This window comes from Erythrolamprus reginae (assembly GCF_031021105.1).
Source record: "Erythrolamprus reginae isolate rEryReg1 chromosome 13 unlocalized genomic scaffold, rEryReg1.hap1 SUPER_13_unloc_2, whole genome shotgun sequence".
Taxonomy (NCBI): Eukaryota; Metazoa; Chordata; class Lepidosauria; order Squamata; family Dipsadidae; genus Erythrolamprus; species Erythrolamprus reginae.
In genome coordinates, this window is record NW_027248446.1 from 519041 (window position 1) to 540167 (window position 21127).

At 44.2% G+C, this 21127-nt stretch overlaps 1 protein-coding gene and 1 long non-coding RNA gene across 2 annotated transcripts in view; both read right to left on the minus strand.

The window, feature by feature from the left end:
- Positions 1 to 4299, minus strand: part of LOC139155160 (uncharacterized) — a 35875-nt gene extending 31576 nt beyond the window's left edge. The window contains exon 1 of the long non-coding RNA XR_011557037.1: positions 4226 to 4299. This is a non-coding gene — a long non-coding RNA (uncharacterized lncRNA). The remainder of the gene's footprint in view (positions 1 to 4225) is intronic.
- A 6956-nt stretch (positions 4300 to 11255) lies between these two features.
- LOC139155165 (vomeronasal type-2 receptor 26-like) lies at positions 11256 to 20864 on the minus strand. Its single transcript, XM_070730249.1, has 4 exons — positions 20136 to 20864; positions 15197 to 15409; positions 14258 to 14384; positions 11256 to 12166 (listed from the first exon to the last, which is right to left on the minus strand). Exons 1-4 carry the CDS (start codon positions 20862 to 20864, stop codon positions 11256 to 11258), a joined length of 1980 nt encoding a protein of 659 aa, XP_070586350.1.
- Positions 20865 to 21127: the final 263 nt, after the last annotated feature.

Sequence of the window (21127 nt, forward strand, 5' to 3'; positions counted from 1 at the left end):
TTGTCTTGTCTGTGAAGGGCTGGAAAAGATGTCCAGAGAAAGGGGATCTTGAGACTCTTCCCAGGAGGAGATTGAAGGGATCCTCTCTAAAAGCAGGTCACGAAAGTTCAATGCTGCATAATATTCATCCAGGTCCCAGAAGGTGATGAATAAGGGTGGAAACCAGTGGTGGGATTCAAGTAATTTAACAACCTGTTCTCTGCCCTAATGATTTCTTCCAACAACCAATTTGTCAAACTGCTCAGAAAGTTAACAACTGGTTCTCCTGAAGTGGTGCAAACTGGCTGAATCTCATCACTGGTGGGAACATGTAGATTTCTGGAAGAGGCTCCCATGGAAACTGTCCTGCTTTCCAACCACACAGGTTTCTGATCAATTGGGAATATATGTTTAGGTCTCAAATTGGCTCCCAATAGCAAATGGAATCCCTTTGCACCATCCATTTTAAGGAGATAAGAAAAGCTCTGATGGATGAAATGAAGGTCAGTCCAAGATGCGCAGTAACCACACAAATACTTCTGGTTCTCCCACAAGGAGAAGGTGGAGACTTATGGCTTTGCCCAACGTGGGAGAGGGGTTTTCCCTTTATTTCACTTTCCTCCATCTCACCACACAGGATTGGACATTCAGCCATCTTAGATTCTAGGAATCCCCAATTCTGGTATCCCACATTAATCTGATAAATTTTTTTGCAAGTGTCATACACCCAATCAAACAGCACTAAGGCGGGACTGGAAATCAGGAGTCTCCTAGTGATTGGCCCAAAGTCATCCAGGACGTTAATATGCTAAGGGAGGATTAGAACTCTGAGCCAGATGATTTTCATGCCTAAATGAGGATTAGACATCAAGGTGGACTTTGGCTGAACTGCAAAATAGACTGGAAAACACACAAACGTTTGAATATGTATCACGCTTTACACCCACAAAGTGACATTGACAGGTTGTACCTGCCAAGAAAATAGGAGGCAGAGGGTCTTGCAAATCCATCAAACTGTAGAAGAAAAATGAAGTTTGAATGATTATGTGAACCAAAGTACAGAAAAAATGCTGCAAGCTGTGAAAACAGAGAACAGTATAAAAACAACAGGCAGAATAATAAAAAAGCAGCTGGTTTTCAGATTAAATAGATGGAAAACCAAGGCTTTGCATGGACAACACTTGAAAAACATTGAAGGAAAATGTGATGACAACCTTACATGGCCATGGCTTAAGATGGGAACCATCAAGAAAGAAGAAACAGAAGGTTTAATATTCGCTGCTCAAGAACAAACACTACAAACTAAGGCCATGAAGGAAAAGATACAGAAGTCCACCCACAATCCAAACTGCCTAGTTTGCAACAACAAAGTTTACTGAAAATGAGATGGTGAAGATCTGGTGGGACATTTGAATACAGATGTATTGTCATTTGGAACACAATACATATAATCTGAACAATTGCTACCCTTTTCTATAAGATATGTTTTATATGAAATTCGTATAACTTATAAATTTGACTTAATATTGAAAAGATTTACATGATTATTGATGTTGTAGGAATGATATAAGATCTGTATAATTAATACTTTAAGGGTCTCTCTGTATATAACTTATACATTGGGGTTTTTTTTATTATGTGGAATTTAGAATGTCCAATGGATGGAATGCTAATGATAAGGATCACATTTGTTTAAATATACATACAGAATGGGTTAAAGTTGTATAAAATTGAGTTAGAAAGTCAGAAGAGAAATATTTAGGACACTTAGAAATGATGGAAGTAAAGAAAAGAAATGATGAGTAAAGATACTAATTGAGGAGAGGGAAGAAAACAGGCTAAAATTAAGAGGCATAAGAGATAAAGGGAAAGATACAAGGTTAAGAAATAGCTCCAAAGTTAGAATGAAGTTAGGGTTTTTGAATTATTAGCCTAACCATAGAAATGATCATGATTAGATGTACTCAGGGAAGGTTAAATGGGAAGAAGTGGAAGTAGATAGGAAGGGGAGAGGAAGAGGAGGGAAGGAGGGAAGAGGGAATAAAGGAGAGATGGAAGAGAGGGAGATAGAGGGAGGGGAATAGTGTGAAATATAGGAGGAAAGCAGACTACAGATAAATGTATAAAAGGAACAATTCAGGAGGTTATATTATGACATTTTGGATAGAAATATATCACAATGCGTGTTTTGATGATATGGTACATGGAGAGAGAGAGGAGGGAGGAGGGAAGGAGGGAGGGAAGAGAAAATACAGGAAAGGGTATAGTGGATCTCCCTGGCCCAGGAGGTTGCTAGACACAGATGTAGGTTCCGTTGCTTGGACAGAGGGGTTGGACTAGATGACCTGCAAGGTCCCTTCCAACTCTGTAGATGTATTCATCTGAACTTAAGTAGAAATAAGAGGGAAAATATTAGCCACTTTTATCCTGTCCAGTTATTTTTATGCCCTATTTGGACAAAACCCCAACCCTAAGGTTTGCCCCCTTCTTTCTTCCTTTTAATATTTTTAAAGATATCCCTACTTCCTTTTGCGATTTTTCTTTATCTTTCTATATTTCATCCCTTGTCCACTATTTCTCCCCTGTCCCTTGAAGAATTTGTTTTATTAGGATCCTTATTAAACAGTTCTCAATTCCTCTGGATTTCTGCTTCCCTAAATGCTTGACTTTTATATGTATGATCCAAGTTTTCTGACTTTTCATTCATCATAGGTTTGCTTTAATAAACAATTTTTAAAATACTGTATTTGTAATCTTTTATGTCCTTAGTTTTAGTTTTCAAGTTTTCCTCAGTTCTCTCAGCTCATTATCAAAAAGATCATATTTGCATACAGCATGCAGAATATAGGGTATTAACACTTTGTTTGCATAAACAGAAATTATCCAAATAACATTAGCTTTCAGACTAATCCCTAGCCTGATCTACTGCAAATAGTTGTGTAACCTAAAAACCAAAAATTCCTATACTAGTATAGGCTATTTTATATTAAGGAATATAAATAACATTAGGGAAATATGACCTGGTTCATCCACAGTTTTTATAGATAGGTTTTAGAAAAATTAAAAGATGTCAGGTGAAAAGATTTTTTTCTTCTTTTCTTAAATATGGATTTCTTTTCTTTCCCTTCATTTTTTAAAGGGAATGCTTATTTTCCCCAAATCAAATGGGGTTCTCCAATAGATCAACATGCATGCATACATACATATTGTATTTCCCTGAAAATAAGACCTTGTCTTGTACTTATTGAAACCTAAAATATGCACTTGGCCTTATTGCCATGCACTCAAAAGCCCAATTGGCCTTATTATCAGATGTCTTATTTTGGGGAAAACATATATAAAAGAGAGAAAATTGAAGGCTTAGAGAATTCTGAGAAAAGTCCATAAATATTGCACTTTCTTCTAATACTAGAACTTGAAGCATTGTATAATGATTATAGTATCTTATTTATTCAGTTTGATTTATGTGGCCATCCTCTAGTTATACAACTTTGGTTAATTAACATCCAGTTAAAAAACAGATTAAAACCTATGAGCTGTAAAAATTGGGGCTTGTTTTAAAGGTGTATTTTTATGACTTAATTATCCTGCCTCCAAGCATTTGAGGGCACATTGAAAAGACTGTCCATTAAAAACCCATAATTACTGAAAAGCAGTTGTTTACGTTCTAAAATTTAAAATAAAAATAAAAAACCAAGCAAAACCGCCCACAGGTTTACTGCTGGCACAGTTGTATCTACATCTGGAAGAGTTTTGAGGCTGCTACCAAAATAGCTGTCAAGTAAACTAAACATGAGACTCAAATTATTGCCTTGATTGCTTTTGATTACTTTTATTTATTTATTTATTTATTTATTTATTTATTTATTTATTTATTTATTTATTATTTAGATTTGCATGCCACCCCTCTCTGCAGACTCGGGGCGGCTCACAGCAAGAACACGTCACAAAAATTCACCTCACAAAAGAGTGACGGAGAAGAGAGGGCACCTTCCCACGCATCCCCTCTCCCTCCCCGGCGCTCCTGTGAGAGACCCCACCCCACCCTGTCGAAGGGAATCACCCCCCCCCCTCAGAGTTAAGCAGGGCCCCTCTCTCAGGTTTGAGCGGAGACGGGGGAAGGCAAAGCTTCCAGGCCGGCCCTCCCCCGTCTCCTGAAGAAAGTGGTGCTGCCTCTAAGCGCGGGCACAGCGCACACCGTTCCAACCCACCCACCCACCCCCAACTGTCTGTTGGGCCAACTGACCTGGGAAGATGGCGGCTGATGGTAAACCGGAAGCTGGCAACGCCATGTCTGCCTCAGGGTCCCCCTCTCCAAACTCTCTTTCCGGCAGCGCTGTGGGAGGCCTGGCCGGCGGCGGAGAGCGTCTTAAAAGACGTGCCAAGCTAGCGCACAGGCCAACGGCGCGACCAGAGGAAACACGTCTCTGAGGCGAGGGGGTCCGCGAGGGGGACGTAGGGATCCCTCCTGCCTCATCGAGGAGGCCTCCATTGAGCTCCCTTATAAAAGGAGCAGCACCAGTGTTGGGACAGAGTGGATAAAGGCACTCCGATTAAAATGGCATCACTAGGGTCTTGTTGGCTATGATGGGGGGAACGAAAGGCTTGAGCTGCGCGGGCCTCATGTTTCTCAAGCGACCGAAAGACTCCCCGCCCGGTTTGCCCAAGGGGGGGGGGCTTCGGTGTTAACCAGCGCGAATTTTCCATGTCATATATCCCCGAAACGCAAAAGTTTCTCCGAGCTTGTGTGAAGCGACATTGCTCCCACTCCCCTCTTGATATCGGACGGCCAAATCCCAGAAGAGAAGAACAAGAAGCGATAAAGTGTATTGTGGGTGGGGGCTTTAAAATCCTGCCTTGGAAAACGCCGATGCGTGCCGATTTCTCCGTCCAACACAACAGCCTCGTCTTCCAAAATACAAGCCAGGTTTTGTCTCGGACCTTCTCTGCCCGCCTTTAGCCCAACGGAGCCCGCCCCTCCTCCCGGGACGTTTCTCTGCCTTCGTTGTTTCGGTTCCCGCCGCCGGCCAGGCGCCCTTCGAAGCCTTCCAGGCGGGCCACAGCGCCTCCTCCCCACCCGCCGCTGCAGTGCAGCCAACGGCAGAGACCTGGCAAGCGGACGGCTTTGCAAAAAAAAAAAAAAAGCTTCGGACATCCCTCCCAGTTGTTTATGTCGTTGCGGGGGTGGGTGGGGGTCTCCCTCCTTTGAGGGCTCTCTCTCTTTTGCAAGGGCTGTTTCCCGGCTGTGACCATCCGCTCCTCCCCCCAAACAACCTGACAGGAATTTTTTTCTGTCCCCCCTCCCATTTTTGCCCCGTCAAGCGCGTGATAGCGGCGGTTGCACCTCTAAGAGAAGGGAGGGGGCCCTGCTTCTTTCGCCCAGAGAGTTCACGGCATCATACGGGGTTTTGCATCCACTGTGACAGGCAGGGCAGGCAAGTGAAGGCCCAGCCAGCCCAGCCAGAGCAAGCCGCCCATCCACCCCTTCCCCCTTCCGTGACCCTCCGTCTCCATCTCCGAGACCCAGTCATGGGCTGCTGCCCACACGAGGGTGGGGAGCTATGGGCGAAATGAAAATTTTAGCTGACTGACACAGGACCACATTTTTTTAAGAAACATTTTAAAAGTTATTTATTTATTTTAATCATTTGCGCATGCGTTGCTGTGCTAGCCAGCAGATCTAACCAGGATGGGGAAAATTGAGGGCGAGGAGAAGGCTGTGTAGTTCAGAGAGAATCAAACAGGCTGCTGTGGCCAAGCAGCACCGCCTTCCGGAGCTGCATAAAGCAAACGGCCAGCGAGCAGCTAAGGAGCTTTTTTACTTTGGAGGCAACCGAGAGCTTAGGATCCACTGCGCCTCTCAATTGTGCTCTCTTCCTGGACTGGGAGCAGCCGTGCATGGGCGATACAAGTTGCCTTCTCTTTCCTCACCCCCCCCCTCCGTTTCTCTCTTTCTCTTTTTTTTAAACCCTCCCCCCCATCACCAGTTAGGGCACGCCAGCTAAGATAAGGCTTTTAAAGGAAACACCTGTTTCCCCTCTCAACCCCCGAATCTATGCATTCTTCCTGCAGTGGGGCAAATTAATTAATTAATTGATTAATCAATTAATTAATTAATTCAATTTTTATGCCACCCTTCTCCTTAGACTCAGATACTGTACTTCCAGCCCCAGAGGAAGAATCCGTGGTTCTGCACGGGGCTCGCGGAGAAGCGTTTATCTCTGCCGTTGGAGGTGGGAGGGGCCAGATCGAGGGACAGCACCAATGGGAATTCTCCCTGCTTGAGCGTCTGGGCAGAGTCCTTTGTGGCTTCACATGGAGGAGGAGAGAGAGAAGCGGGGAGAGTTGGAGGGGGGAGGGAGGGGGCATCTCGGAGACCGATGACGCTGCAGAAGGGAGAATTCCCAAGGACGAATCCTAAGGACGGCGCAGAGTTTCTCCCCGCCCGGCTTCTCTGGCTCTGTCTGGGACCGCCGTTGTGCGCACCCACCTCCCCTGTGACCTCAGAAGAAGGCAGAAGATTGGGAGGGGGAGGCTGATGGAGGCCAGCCCCCTCGTGCCAATCAAGGCCGCCCTGCGGGCTTTCTCTAGCGCAGCGTTTCCCAACCTTGGCAACTTGAAAACATTTGGACTTCAACTCCCAGAATTTCCCAGCCAGCATTTGCTGGCTGCGGAATTCTGGGAGTTGAAGTCCAAATATCTTCAAGTTGCCAAGGTTGGGAAACACTGCTCTAGCGTCTGAATATAGAGCGCCGAGAGATGCCTTTCCACTTCCCTTCAGTTGCCACCGCACGCGCCTTGTCACTTGCCCGGCATTGGGCGTTTCCTGCGGGGTCCTTGCCGGCATCCCCCCACCTCGGTTGGATGGGGGCGGCTAGTCACAATGGGCAGCCAAAATGGCGGCGCTTCCGGCAGGTATCCCTTGAGAAATGCCCGCCGCTGGACAAGTAACAGGATGCGCGCGGTGGCAACTGAGGGGACGCGGAAGGGCGTGTCCCTCAGTGCTCTGTATCCAGACGCTGGAGAAAGCCCGCGGGGAGGCCTTGATTGGCGTGAGGGGGCTCACTCCATCAGCCCCCCCCCCCCAATCCTGCAGCCCGAGAGATGAAAGCGGGAGAAAAACAGAAATGAAGGTGACAGAAATAATAAAAGTAATAAATAATAATTGTCCACCCGCTGAAGTTCAGCCGAGTCTCCTCCCCACCCTGGCGCTGGGCCAGGAACGGGGTCTTGGAGGCGGGGGTGGCTCTGGAAAGGGGCTCCCCCCAGCTGGCCCTCCTTCCGGCCTCTCCTCAGACCAGAAAGGGGCCACCAGCCCCGAGGCCCCCTCCGCAGCCGCTCTCTGCCTTTGCTGCCTCTGCATCGAAACGGGAAAGGTGCTGATTCCAGGCAGTTCCGGGGCTACGTGGAGCGGGCCCTGCAGGGCCCTCCAGAGTCTCCCGTTTGCTTTCACCAATGCTGCCTAGCAGGTTCGGGGCTGCCCTGGCATTTCAATGACCCCGTAGTGAAGACGGGGCTCCACAGAGCGTCTGCTAAAGTTTCTTCTCCCGAGCCCCTTCTCCCACTTTTAAAAAGGATGCTGGATCACAAAGGGGCTTTTATGGGGTTCGTTTACTGGCAGTTACTGTTAACATTGACACATTTTCTACTCCAGATTGTTCGGTGGTATTTTAACTTGATAAGTTCTCTCTCTCTCCTTCTCTCTTCTTTCCCAAGTCATTTAGCCCAACATCTTTCCAAGGCTTTTCACTCCCCAGTTTTTCTATTCATTCCACAGACCTTTAAAAAAAATAAAATAATAATTTGGATTATGATTAATGATTCGCCAAAAGAAAATCAAAAAGAAACTTTGACATTGTTTAAGGGAACAAAAAAGAGACCGGAAAGGAAGGAGTGGCTATCGTGGTATGTGGGTATTTGGTTTTCCACCTATTTAATCTGCCCTCCAGCTGTTTTTCCTTATATTCTGCCTTTGTTTCTGTTGCTTTTATAATGTTCTCTGTTTTCACAGCTTGCAGCATTTTTTCTGTACTTTGGTTCACATAATCATTCAAACTTCATTTTTCTTCTTCTACCACTTGATGGATTTGCAAGAGCCCTCTGCCTCCTATTTTTCTTGGCAGGTACAACTTGTCAATGTTATTTCATTGATATAAAACATGGCACATATTCAAAAGTTTGTGAGTTCCCACCAGTGGTGAGATTCAGCCAGATCACATTCCTTCAGGAGAACTGGTTTTTAACTTTCTGAGCAGTTTGACAAACTGGTTGTTGGAAGAAATCATTAGGACAGAGAACCGGTTGTTAAAATACAGTGATGCCTCTATTTAAGAATGCCTCTACTTAAGAACTTTGCTAGATAAGAAGCGGGTGTTCAAGATTTTTTTGCCTCTACTTAAGAACCATTTTGAACTTAAGAACCCAAGCCTGGAAATATTTCCCAGGAAATTTGAGAACGGCACGAAGGTCCAGCCAATTTCCTGCCATTCCCCCTTTAATCCCGGCCATCTCGGGCTTTTCTGGGCTGACAGAGGAGCCTTTCGGTGGCACTTAGAGGCTTTGGCAGCCTAGAGCGAATGGAGCATTTTCCTTTCTCTGGGTGCTTGGAAAGGAAATAAACCACTTCACTGTGGTGACTCCCTTGAGCTGCCTCCCATACACCCAGAGCAAGGTTGCCTCCTGGAGTGTCTGGGCGCAGAAAGGCAAAAGGGGCCGCTTCACCACGGCCAGATCAACTTGGCTTCAGCCAAACTGAGGAGTCACCACAGTGAAGTAAAGGCACCGGCTACCAAGCGAGCGAGAGAACAAGAGGAGAGGGGAGCCCTTCAGCATGGGAAGGAAGAGCAGCAGGTAGCAGCAGCAGCAGCCAGGGTATGGGAGGCAGTTTATGGAAGACAGCCTCGTGCCTGGTGTATGGGAGGCGCATGCCCCTCCTAACTGCCTCAGAGTCTGTCCTTTTTTTTTAAGCCTTAAAGTTTCGGATTTTTTTTATTCCCCTTGCCTCACCTACTTCCTTCAGCAGGGACTGTCCTCCTCTTCTCCCTCCTCCTCCTCCCACCCAAATTCCGAGCTTTTATTTCTTTCCTAATGGGTTTGCACGCATTATTTGCCTTTACATTGATTCCTATGGGAAAAATTGCTTCTACTTAACAACGTTACTACTTAAGAACCTGGTCACGGTTCTTAAGTAGAGGTACCACTGTTCTTAAGTAGAGGTACCACTGTACTTGAATCCCACCACTGATTCCCACCCTTATTCACCCCCTTCTTGGACCTGGATGAATATTATACAGCATTGAATGTTTGTGACCTTGTCAATGACGCAGCTGCCTTTAGACAAGATCCCCTAAACTGCCTCCTAGGGAGAATCTCAAGGTCTCTTTTCTCTGGACATCTTCCCCAGCCTTTCACAGACAAGACAAACTTGGAAGAGGAACAGAGAAAATGCTTTAAGCAGAAATTGTCGAGGGGAAAATTAAACAATCTGAAAACTGCTATTTTATTTCTCTGCTTGAAAGAAAAATAAACACAGTGGAAATTTCATTAGAAACTTTATTTTTTAAATTTACTTAATTTTTTAAAATTTTGGTGTGAAGTACAGAAATAAAAAATAATAATGCCAAATTGAAATCCAAAACAGCTGTTCTACTGAATGCTTTCTGCAAAGGAGGTTTTATCAGCAAATCAAGAAAGAATTACATAAAAAGAAAAAACTTTTTTCAAAACAAAATAATTATATAAGAGGAATCAAGATTTCCCTTCCAAGCCGAGAACCGATCAAACCTGGCATTTCACATCATTCTGGCATTCTCAGGGAGAGGATCAGGCAACCAGGCTGGTACTTGGAACCTACAGCTTCGTCCTGACCATTTTTCCTACTCATTCTCTCTCACAGAAACTTTTAGCTGCTGTCAAGAGGAACGAGTGCCCACATTATTTTGCATAAGCTTTCACATTCAGTAGCTGTTGCTGAACAGCTGAATTCCTCTGAATTTTACAGAGATCTCTTTAGCAAGTGTTGTGAGCGCTCCTTGTCCACCTCTGGCAATGTCAGATTCTGAGGAGGATGAGCCAGGCCCCTCTGGATACCCTGGGACAGTGGGGGTTGCCAGCTGATGTAGAGAATGGGAGTGAGGGAGAAAGTGACCTGCATGAACCTGAGGAGCCACCAGAGGGCGTTGATGTACCAATGGGGGAGTGGTCTCAGTTGGAGGGTGAAGAAGACATTAGAGGGGATAATTCACTCTTAGATGCCAGATATCAGAGGTTTCTGAGAAGACAACAGGACTTGAATAGCAAAAGGAAACAAGCTTGCATTTTTACCTCTTAGGGGGTTGATGCCAATCTCAGCTAGTATAAAAGCAAAGTAATTTGGAAAATTCAGGCTGGAGTTTCAATGTCGCTTCATGGAAGCTGTGTTAGAGTTGGGGTGTTTGAAAATGCCCCCCCGAAACCTGATTCCTGCCTTGCTAAAAACTCTTTGCCAGACACTGCTTGACTGATAGAAACCGGTGAGCTGATTTCTCTCCTCTATGATGAATTTCCCTTTCTAATTGCAATGGAATGCCATTAGACCAAAGATGGCACCTTTCCCAGAATTTTATCTGCTTTTCTCCTCAGAGACAGAAAATACTCCGACATTCTATTCAAGTGGCCTCATTTTCTCTTGTAATAATCCTTCAATTGTTCTCTCCTATACATCACTCTACGCATGCGTGGATCTGTTATACATTCTTGTTCAGAATCCAAGGATGATTATGATGACTGATCTCCTCCTGGGCTGTCTGCCAAATTCCCCCCTTCCCTGCTACTCCCACTTCCTTCGTCAGAGGAGCCTTCATCGGGAGATTCTATCGGGAGCAAAACAGACCTGTGGCATGTGGATGTTTCCCCCACATCCACCTCCATATTCCCCCACATCCACCTCCACATTCCTTGGGGCAGGAGCTGGGCCAGAGCCAACCACAACACCTTCAGTGACGTTTTATTCAGATGGCTTTCTGCTTTATACTGAATTTCATAATAAAGAGTGTGATTTTAAACTTAAATAGTGGAGTTTTAGTAGGTGGTTTCACTCTGAAAGTCCAGCAATAGAACAAGATTTATTGAATTTATTCAAGATTTATTGAAAGGGGATGTAGCTGCAAGAATTCCCATGGTTCAATAATTTCCCACTTTGAAACATATGGTTTTCTTTGACTCCTGTATACAATCTAAATGAAAATGAAATCAAAGTCCCGTTAAAAAATTTCCCAATATCATAATGGTGTTATATATCATGTTTTTACATTTGTTCTGGCTGCGAGATGCTCCTTTGTGTTGAGGTCTGGCCTCAGAAGGATAATGTAGCACTTGGGGATGAAGATGCAACCTAGCAGACCAGCACTGGAGGCCAAGATGGAGAAGACCTGAACAGCCACCATGTATTTCCCTTTGGTGCTCAGGTAGGTGGGCACAAATGTCACCCAGACACTGCAGAAGACCAGCATGCTGAAGGTGATCAGCTTGGCTTCATTGAAGGCCCCAGGCAGATTCCTGGCCAGGAAAGCCACCGTGAAGCAGATGGCAGCCAGGAAGCCCATGTAGCTGAGGGTGACATAGAACATGACAAGAGCCCCTTCGTTGCATTGCAGGATGATCTCTCCATGCTGGGAGTGGAGGTCAGAGTCAGGGAACGGGGGAGAAAGTCCCAGCCAGATGGAGCAGATGACAATTTGAACAGCAGAAGAAGAGAGGATGATGGAGTTGGCCAAGCTCTTCCCCAACCATCTCTTCACTTGGTTTCCTGGTTTTGTGGCCAGAAAAGCCAGCACCACTGTGATGGTTTTGGCCAAGAGAGAAGAAACAGCAATTGAGAAGATGATACTAAAAACTGTTTGTCGGAGAAGGCAGGTGGCTTTCTTTGGTTGACCAATGAAGAGAGAAGAAGACAAGAAGCAAATCAGGAGGGAGACCAGGAGGATGTAGGAAAGGTCCCGGTTGTTGGCTTTGACAATGGGGGTTTCTCGGTACTTAATGAAGAGGATTAAAACAAGGTCTGTGATTAAGAACAACAGTAGAGCAAAAGAGACCAGGATGATGCCCAGATGTTCTTCAAAAGACAAGAAGGTTATAATTTTGGGGATACATTGGACTCTGTGTTCATTTGGATATTTATCATCTAGACACTTGGTGCATTTTTCAGTATCTGAAAAATAAAAAGCATATTTCCTTAATATTTGGTTTTTTAACATTATAAGAAATACCATTTTTGGACAACACCTAATTCCAGGAACATTTTCCAAGACGTATTTCTAAACAATTCCATTAAAAAGAGCTAAAAAAGGATATTTTTAAAAATGTAGCTAGGTGTATGAAATTGAGGGGAGTCATAGGATGTTAATTATTTTCTGTGTAATGTGTAGAATCTTCATAGGAACGTACATTATTAGAGATTAATAATGAATCATATAATCTTTATAGCCAAACATCCTGAGTCCTGCCCCATGGCAGTTAATATATGGGACTTGGAAGATGCATAGAGTAGTCAATACATCTGGAAGCAATGTGCAATTAAAGGGAAACTTCCTAACTGTGAAAAATTAACCAGTGGAACAGCTAGCCTCCAGATGTTTTGGGTTCTTCAATGTTGGAGGTTTTTAAGAAGAGACTGGACAATTATCTGAAATGATATAAATCTGTGATGGCAAACTATGGCACGGGTGCCAGAGGTGGCATGCAGAGCCCTCACTATGGGTACATGTGCCATTGCCAGCCGATTTTCTGATTTCAGTGCACCTGCCAGTCTTTGCAGGAACTGGAGCACTGGGAAACAGCCTGAAAATGACCTGGAAAATGGTCCAGAAAACAGCCAAAAGAAAAACAGTTTGCAGGTGATTTTTTGGACCTAAAATAAGCTGAAAAACAGCCAGAAAATGGACTGAAAAATGGCCAAAACTGGCATGTTTGCACTGGCCAGCTGGTCTTTGAGTTTCTGATGCTCCAGCATGTGTATCTGCATGTTCTGGTTTGGGCACTTGGTGCCGAAAAAGTTTGCTATTACTGGTATAGGTTGTCCTGTTTCAGCAGGGGGTGGGACTAGAAGACCTCCAATGTCCTGTCCAGCTCTATTTTGATTGATCAATTGATTGATATGACCGGCAGAATATTTATGTAAGGAGTTCCCCCCATAACTATCCACAAAACCACATTATGGACTTTCTGAGTGATCTTCAAGGAGAGGCCAATATACAGTGAATTGCCAGGTCTTTCAGGAGGTGGACCTGAAAAAATTCATCAAGTTTCAAAGGTCTCAGATGTTCCTAGAAAGAAAAATTTAGAAGCACTTATCCAAACTAAAGAGTGTAAGAAGTGCCCAGCCTCCCACCCCCTCCTCCCATCTGTTCCCAGTTCTCCTTCAAAGTCTTTTTTTAATTTGTTTTTTATTTATTTATTTTGTCCAGTACACAATAATACACAATGAAGGTTGTAGAGGATATAGTAGAGAAGAAATGTGAGATATAGGAGAGACTATAGGACAGGGGACGGAAGGCACTCTAGTGCGCTTATGTACGCCCCTTACTGATCTCTTGGGAATCTGGAGAGGTCAACCGTCGATAGTCTAAGGGTAAAATATTGGGGGTTAGGGGATGATACTACAGAGTCCGGTAATGAGTTCCACAGTTTGACAACCCAATTACTAAAGTCATATTTTTTACAGTCAAGTTTGGAGCAGTTAATATTAAGCTTGAATCTGTTGTGTGCTCTTGTGTTGTTGTGATTGAAGCTGAAGTAGTCTTTGACAGGCAGGACATTGCAACATACAATCTTGTGGGCAATACTTAGATTATGTTTAAGGCGTTGTAGTTCTAAGCTTTCAAGACCCAGGATTGAAAGTCTAGTCTCGTAGGGTCTTCTGTTTCGAGTGGAGGAGTGAAGGGCTCTTCTTGTGAAGTATCTTTGAACATTTTCAAGGGTGTTAATGTCTGAGATGCAATATGGGTGTCAAACAGATGAGCTGTATTCTAGGATGGGTTTGGTGAAAGTTTTGTAAGCTCTCGTAAGTAGTGTGAGATTTTCAGAGCAGAAGCTACGTAGGATTAGATTAACAACTCTTGAGGCCTTCTTAGCAATGTTGTTGCAGGGGGATGATTTACTTCCTTTTAGATAAAAAATTCTGCAGGTCAAAAAAAAAACAAAACAGGTTTGCTTCAATCTGCCTTTTAACTTGCCCTTTCATGAAAAGGTTCTAGATGGATCCAGTTCCACCAAGCCTCCCATTTTCCTCAGTGTCACCCACCTTCCTGAGTGGAGAAAGTCCCCTCTGGACAAGGAACGCAGTCGTAGCAGCAAACTGGCTCTCCTTCTCGAGCCCTCTTGACAAATCCAGGATGACAACTTTCCACACATTGGGACTCAGGCATGGACTGAGCAGAGAAAAGAGAATGTGTTAGGAAATATGTTAGGACTTCCATGGAAAACAGAGGTAGAAATGGAGGGAGACAATTAGCCTCTGGTCTTCACTGAGGTTAATATGAAATTTCTGACTCCTTCTAAACAGATGCAGGAGGTATAACAACTGGCAGATTCTTCATTTAATTCCTCCCTTTTGCTTTTGTCATTTCACATTACAATAAAGTACTTTCCTATTTCATAAAATCTGGAGGGATGGAATTGCAGGAAAAAATATTGTAAAAGGTTTAGGAAACTTTTATTTTATTCAGTTTTTTTAATGTAGAATAAAACTGTGATGAAGAAAGAAACCTCTGACCAGTAAGATCTTGAAATATTTCCATAAAACATGGCAAAGCTGCTCCACTTAGGTCCTGTCTGCTGAAGAACTTCTATTGGATGACACCAACTGGCATGGAAGGAAGGCCAACCACCCTGGAGACTCTCGGCTTTCCCCACTTGAAATGGGACCTAAGGCTTTATTTTGTTTGTTTGTTTGTTTATATATGTATTTATTTATTTATTTGTCATACAAATATAGTATTGTATTGTAGCATGTTTATACTTATATTATATTATATTATAAAATATTATATTATATTATGTATGACAAATAAATAAATACATACATACATACATACATACATACATACACAAACAAACAAACAAACAAACAAACAAAATAAAGCCTTAAGTAGAGATAGAAGAGATAAAAAGACATCAGGACAGGAATGGTAGGCACAAAGGAAAACAGAGAAAACAGAAAAGACAGCAAAATGTCTCCCACCTTATTAAGCAACTTTAGCTGTAAAAGAGCATCTTGTTTGACAGAAAGTCTCTGCCTTTCAAAATACGCCAGAATCTTTCTACTGGGATCCTTCTTGGGGAGAACCAAGTAGTGTAAAATGAACACATCTGCATTTATCTCTCCATTTTGGTCTAAGTACAGTTTAAACTGTGAAATATTCCAAAATTCATTCTTCTCCAGAAATGGATGAAACTAGAATGGGAACATCCAGGAATTTGAAATACAGAAAACTGTTTCTTATCCTGCATCGAATCTTTGTTTTACAATTGTTTAATCGCCAAATATGGTTAAAAATAATACTGCCACTATCTTCAAAAGTGAATGAAAAAGTTTGAGAAAAATAGTCAACTATATACTGAGAAAATATAATTGACACAATTGGTCAATTATAGAGAACATTCTAGAGCAGATGACAAATAAAATGAACAAAGAGAAAAAAGGTGATACATAAACTATTTGAAAACAACAGGTGGATTCCCAGAAATCCTGGGTTTATCAAGAAGAAAGGTGTCAGGCTAATCTTCTCCCTTGTCATCCTGATGGAAAACACCTCCAGATGTGCTCATTCTTCTTGATTGCAATGCAACATTAACCAAATCTTGCAAATCTGAAAGATCAAATCTCCCACCAACTTTTTTTCAGTCTGAAAAGTTATCCAGGATTCTTTCTGAGTTTCCTTCTCTCCCATTATGCAGCTGCAGGATTCTCCCCTCTGATCTGATCCTTCCCTAAGCAGCCTCTATTCTCCTCATCCCTAAAGTCATTCTCAGCTATCGTTACACTTCCTAAAAACCATATTTTTCAGAGTGTGATACAGTTCTCCCCGCAAAAAAGAGGGTGGAAATGTTGGTGCATCATATACACCAAATATAGCCATTTTGGCCTTCCTACGGCCAGCTCCATGTGGAAACAGATGTGCAAATATTCAGCTGGCATATGCCATACGCCTTCAGTTACAGGGAAATTGAGACAAGCAGACACAGACACAGGAGAGAATGCAATTAAATGTTCTTTATCCCAACTAAAGAGAAGCAAAACTCCCTTTTAAACTTTGAAGGGATTTCTTGTACAAACAAGGCACACTTGAAATACAATCAGATAACGAAGTCCAGCAATACTTCCAAGCAATAAACCAGTAACTGTGAATTTTGTCACAGCTACTGTTTTTCAGATGGTGATAAACACAATGAACTATAGTCCAGAGTCCGGGAATCCAAACAAAGTCCTGAGCTGAGCTGGGCTGAGCCTGTCCGGCTTTTAGGAAGGGACCGAATCCCAGTGGCCGATAAGGTCCCACAGAATTGGCCTTCTCCGGGTCCCATCAACCAAACAGTGTCATCTAGCGGGCCCCAGGGGAAGAGCCTTCTCTGTGGTGGCCCTGTCCCTCTGGAATCAACTCCCCCCCAGAGATCAGCAATAGAGAGAGAGAAAGAAAGAAAGAGAGAGCAAGAGAGAGAGAGAGAGAAAGAGAGAAAGGGAAAGAAAGAGAAAGGGAGAAAGGAAGAGAGAGAGAAAAAAGGAGAGAAAGGAAGAGAGAGAGAAAGAGTGAGAGGGAGGGAAGGAGGGAGAGAGAAAAAAGACAAGGAGAGAGAGAGAAAAAAGAGGGAGGGAGGAAGAGAAAAAGAGGGAGAGAGAGAGAGAAAGACACAAAGGAAAGCAGAGAGAGAAAGAGGGAGGGAGAGAGAGAGAGAAATAGAGAGAAAGGGGGGAGGAAGAGAGAGAGAGAGGGTTTTTTGCTAATTCTTTTGGCTAAACCTTTTTTAGCTCCCCCCCCAATGGTGTCCCTCCCAATCTTAAAATATGGTCACTTTACCCTAAGGACCAGTTCCAGGTGGGGTGACATCCCCAGCAGGCCACTACCAATGCACCAGGAGTGGACCAGTAGGATCCCGCCCATGTTCCAAAGACTAGATACCATGGCATTTCAATTTTAAACAATGTTAATTGAAAATATTTATTCTTTTTTAAAATAAAATCCTGTATGTATAGATTTGTGATTAGCATTGTGGAATTTTATCTTTATCAATCTAGCCCAACCCCTCCTCTTAGCAGGAATCCCAGTTAAAGCTTCTCTGACTGATGGCTGCTCCGTCTTTGCAATCAAATAACAAATGTGGCCCCACCCACCCACCGGCCCCCACCCTTTGGCCTCACGCCTCCCAGCAATTGGCCTTCTTGCCGGTAAACAGCCAGTTTGATTCCAGTTGATTCCAGTGGGACAGGGCCACCACAGAGAAGGCTCTTCCCCTGGAGCCCGCCAGACGACATTGTTTAGTTGATGGGACCCGGAGAAGGCCAATTCTGTGGGACCTTATCGGCCACTGCGATTTGGTCCCTTCCTAAAAGCCGGACAGGCTCAGTCCAGCTTGGCTCAGCCTGTGCACCCTACCCACCTGCCGCTTTCCCAGCCTCTCTCCCACAGCAGCAACATACAGAGAAGCGCCGTTCACCTCAGACCACCATGTTCGTGAGCTACCTGATGGAGAAAGAGAACCCCTCCTCCATGTACCTCCGTTCCATGTGCCATGCGGGGCGGGCTGAACTTGAGCACCATGCAGAACTTCGTGGGCGCCCCACAGTACCTGGACTATGGCCGCTACCATATGCCCGCTGGGCTCAGGGTGGACAATTTGGATGAGTAGCCGGGCTCACCCTGGCTGGCTGCTTATGGGATGCCCCTGCGAAATCACTGGTACAGCTAACAAAAAGTTGTGAGACTGGAAACTGAGCTTCCTTCTTCATGGCTTCCAAGTTTTTTCCGGGCACCGGTGATAGAATCTGCCAGGGGAAAAACTTGAAAGCCACGAAGAAGGAAGCTCAGCTTCCACACTGCCCAAAATCGGCTGATGTGGAGGTCAGCAATCTCCAGCCAGGGGCTTGTTTCAAAAAATTGGCACTTTAAAAAAAATAATCGGGAGGGAGGGTGGGAGGGAGGGAAGGAATTTAAAAATTGCTAAAAAGCGGGACGTCTGGTCACCTTACCTTAGCCCACCCCTGCTTCCAGAGTCCCCCGTGCCCCCTTTGGCTCCCAGGGGGATATAGAAAAACTTCCTACGCCCAAAACGGGGCAGAGAGGGGGAGGGTTTAGGCTAGTTGATGTGTTGGTATGGAAATCCCCTCAATTTCTCAACTCCTTATACACCCTCTTGTAGTAGGAGAAGGAAAGGAATGGAAGGAAAGGAAAGGAGGAAAGGAAAGAAAAGGGGAGAGAGGGTGGTAGGGAAGGAAGGAAGCAAGCAAGGGAGGGAGGAAGAGGGAGGGAGGAAGAAGGTTGGGTAGGTGAAATGTGAAAAAAAGAGAGAGGGGGGAGAAAGAAAAAGAAACAAAAGAGAGGAAAGAAAGAAGGAAGAAGGAAGGAAAGGTGGAAGAGGGAGGGAATGAAGAAAGGAGGGAGGGAAGGGAGGGAGGAAAGAAGGAAGGAAGGGAGGAAGGGAGGAAGAGGGAGGGTAGGAAGGAGGGAGGGAGAAGAAGGTTGGATGAGATGTGAAAAAAGACAGAGCAGAAAGAAAGAAAGAAAGAAAGAAAAAGAAACAAAAGAGAGGAAGCAAGGAGGGATGGAAGGGAGGAAGTAAAGAAGGAAAGAAGCAAGGAAAGGAGGAAGAGGGAGGGAAGGAAGGGAGGAGGGAGGGAGGAAGAAGATTGGGTGGGATGTGAAAAAAAGAGAGAGCAGGGAGAAAGAAAGAAAGAAAGAAAGAAAAAGAAACAAAAGAGGAAGGGAGAGAAGGAAAGAAGGAAGGAAGCAAGGTAAGAAGGAAGGTTGGGTTTGGAGGGAGGGCAGGAAGGAAAGAAAGAGAGAGAGGGAGGGAGGAAGATAGGTAGGAAGAGGGGGAAAGAAAAAGAAAAAAGAGATGAAGGAAGGAAGGGAGGGAGGGAGGGAAAGAAAGTAAGGAAGGAAGGAAGGTTGGGTGAGAGGGAGGGAAGGAAAGAAAGAAAGAGAGGGAAGGAGGGAGGGAGGGGTAGAAAGAAAGAAAAAAGAAAGAAGGAAGGAAAGAAAGGTAAGACAAAGAAAGAGAGAGAAAGAAAGAAAAAAGAAAGAAAGAGGGAGGGAGGGAGGGACGGAGGGAGGGACGGAGGGAGGGAAGGAAGGAAGGAGGAAGAAGGTTGGATGGGTGGGTGGGTGGGTGGGTAGGATAAAGGAAGGGAGGTGGAAGGAAGAAAGGAGGGAGGGAGGGAGGAAAAGGAAGGAAGGAAGGAAGGAAGAAATAGACGAAAAAGAGAAAGAAAGACAAAAAGAAGAGAGAAAGAGAAAAGCTCTGCTATTATTTTTAATTGTTCCATTATTTATCATGTGTGAATATTTTATACACTATTTTAGAGATAGAGTGATTTTACTGCCTTTATTTTGCCCAGGGCTACCACATATTTTTTAGGGATTTATGTGCATTCAGTGTTTATAGTCCAGAGCATAAATATGGGTGTCTTTATTCTGTACATCAGGTTGCATAAGTCCCGCTTAATGCGCTATTCCATTCCATGTACAGCCACATCAGCCATCACACTAATGACTGTTTTGAACAATATGCAGATTCATTGAGGCTGGGGGTGACAAGGAAGGCCTGGGAGGGGAGGGGCCAGGTGAGGGACCCCTTGACATGAGTGACATTGAGTAGGCTACGCCCACCCATTTAACATGACTATCGAGCCACCCAGTCACAACTATAAAGCCACCCCCACCTGGTCACATGGCTGATAAGCCACTCTCACCCGATCACATGACCATCAAGCCACATCCACAAAATAAGCCACGCCCACAGAGTGGTAGTAAAAAAATTAGGAAACACACCCACCCGCCGCTTTGGAACCATTATTCCCTGAGTAATTATATTGGGCAGATCTGTTGAGGTGGTTCCCCTCCTTCTCCTCTAGATTCCTCCTCCAAAGGATCTGAGATTCATGGATCCATATCGAGACCCCCTACCTGCCATGGCTGCAGCCTTGGAGACCCCAACCTCTTTTCTCCCTCCTTCCTTCTCCTCCTCTGTCTGGGGGAATAGGCGGCATTCAAGGCCTGGGCCAGAGTCTTCATGACGCTGTAAATGTCATAGTTATTGAATATCCTTCTGTTCCTTTTCCACTTGGTCTCCAGTGGGGCTTTCTGGGTGCATCTTCTGCGGCCTTTGACAGAAAAGACATTCTTTGAAAGAGAACAGAGAAAATAATCATCTTGAAACTTTTCTTCAGCAAAGAAACGGGGTTCAAAGGCTTCATCTATAGGTCTTCTTTTGGGCAGATAGCGAAACATCAAAATACTGTGGATGTATTTGAGAAGTCTGCGCTTGTCTACTTTAAGAGCTCTAAAAGTTGTGAGGATCCAGACTTTCTCTTCAATGAGTCCCGGCAAGCACAGAAGTGTTTCATGGAAAGGAAGAATTCTGTCCCAAAGGGAATCATATTCCGTGAAGTGAACAAAGACATTGACTTGTCTCCACTTAGAGAGGGCATCCCTGAGGGAGGGTGTAGGTTCAGTTGTTGAGAATTGTTGTGAGAGAACCACACAAATTCCATTCCTGACAAGCACAGGAGGGAAAGTCCTCATGAAATTCTCTCCCTTCTCTGTGTCTGAAGCAAAGAGGCCAATCAGGGTCCATCTGAAATGGAGGAGCAGTTGGACAATGGCTGGGTAGTGGAACCCTTCTTTGGGATTCATCTGGTGGAAAAGGGGGAATTTGCTTTTATCACTCAGAGCCACTGAAGCAGGTAAATAACTAATCTGAAAAAGCAATGAAGGATTTTGTGTTATATTTGGGGTCAGATCAAATCCAAAATATTAGATTTTAATAAATCCAGCCTGATTCTCATTAATGTATTAGAATACATTTGTAGTTAGTCGTTGTTTGAAATATTAGCAAGAGTGTATAATAAAATGAATAATAATAAAATTTAAAAACTGTAAACAATGTGAATAATATT

Bases quoted from the DNA above. Each gene is read 5' to 3' on its own strand.
- LOC139155165 (XM_070730249.1), bottom strand. From the start codon at position 20,864: ATGAATCCCAAAGAAGGGTTCCACTACCCAGCCATTGTCCAACTGCTC. The intron at 15,410-20,135 runs GTAGGGGGTCTC...TTCCCATTCTAG, and splicing joins CAAGGCTGCAGCCATGGCAG to TTTCATCCATTTCTGGAGAA. The intron at 12,167-14,257 runs GTGGGTGACACT...TTTATTTTTCAG, and splicing joins GACTTTCTCCACTCAGGAAG to ATACTGAAAAATGCACCAAG.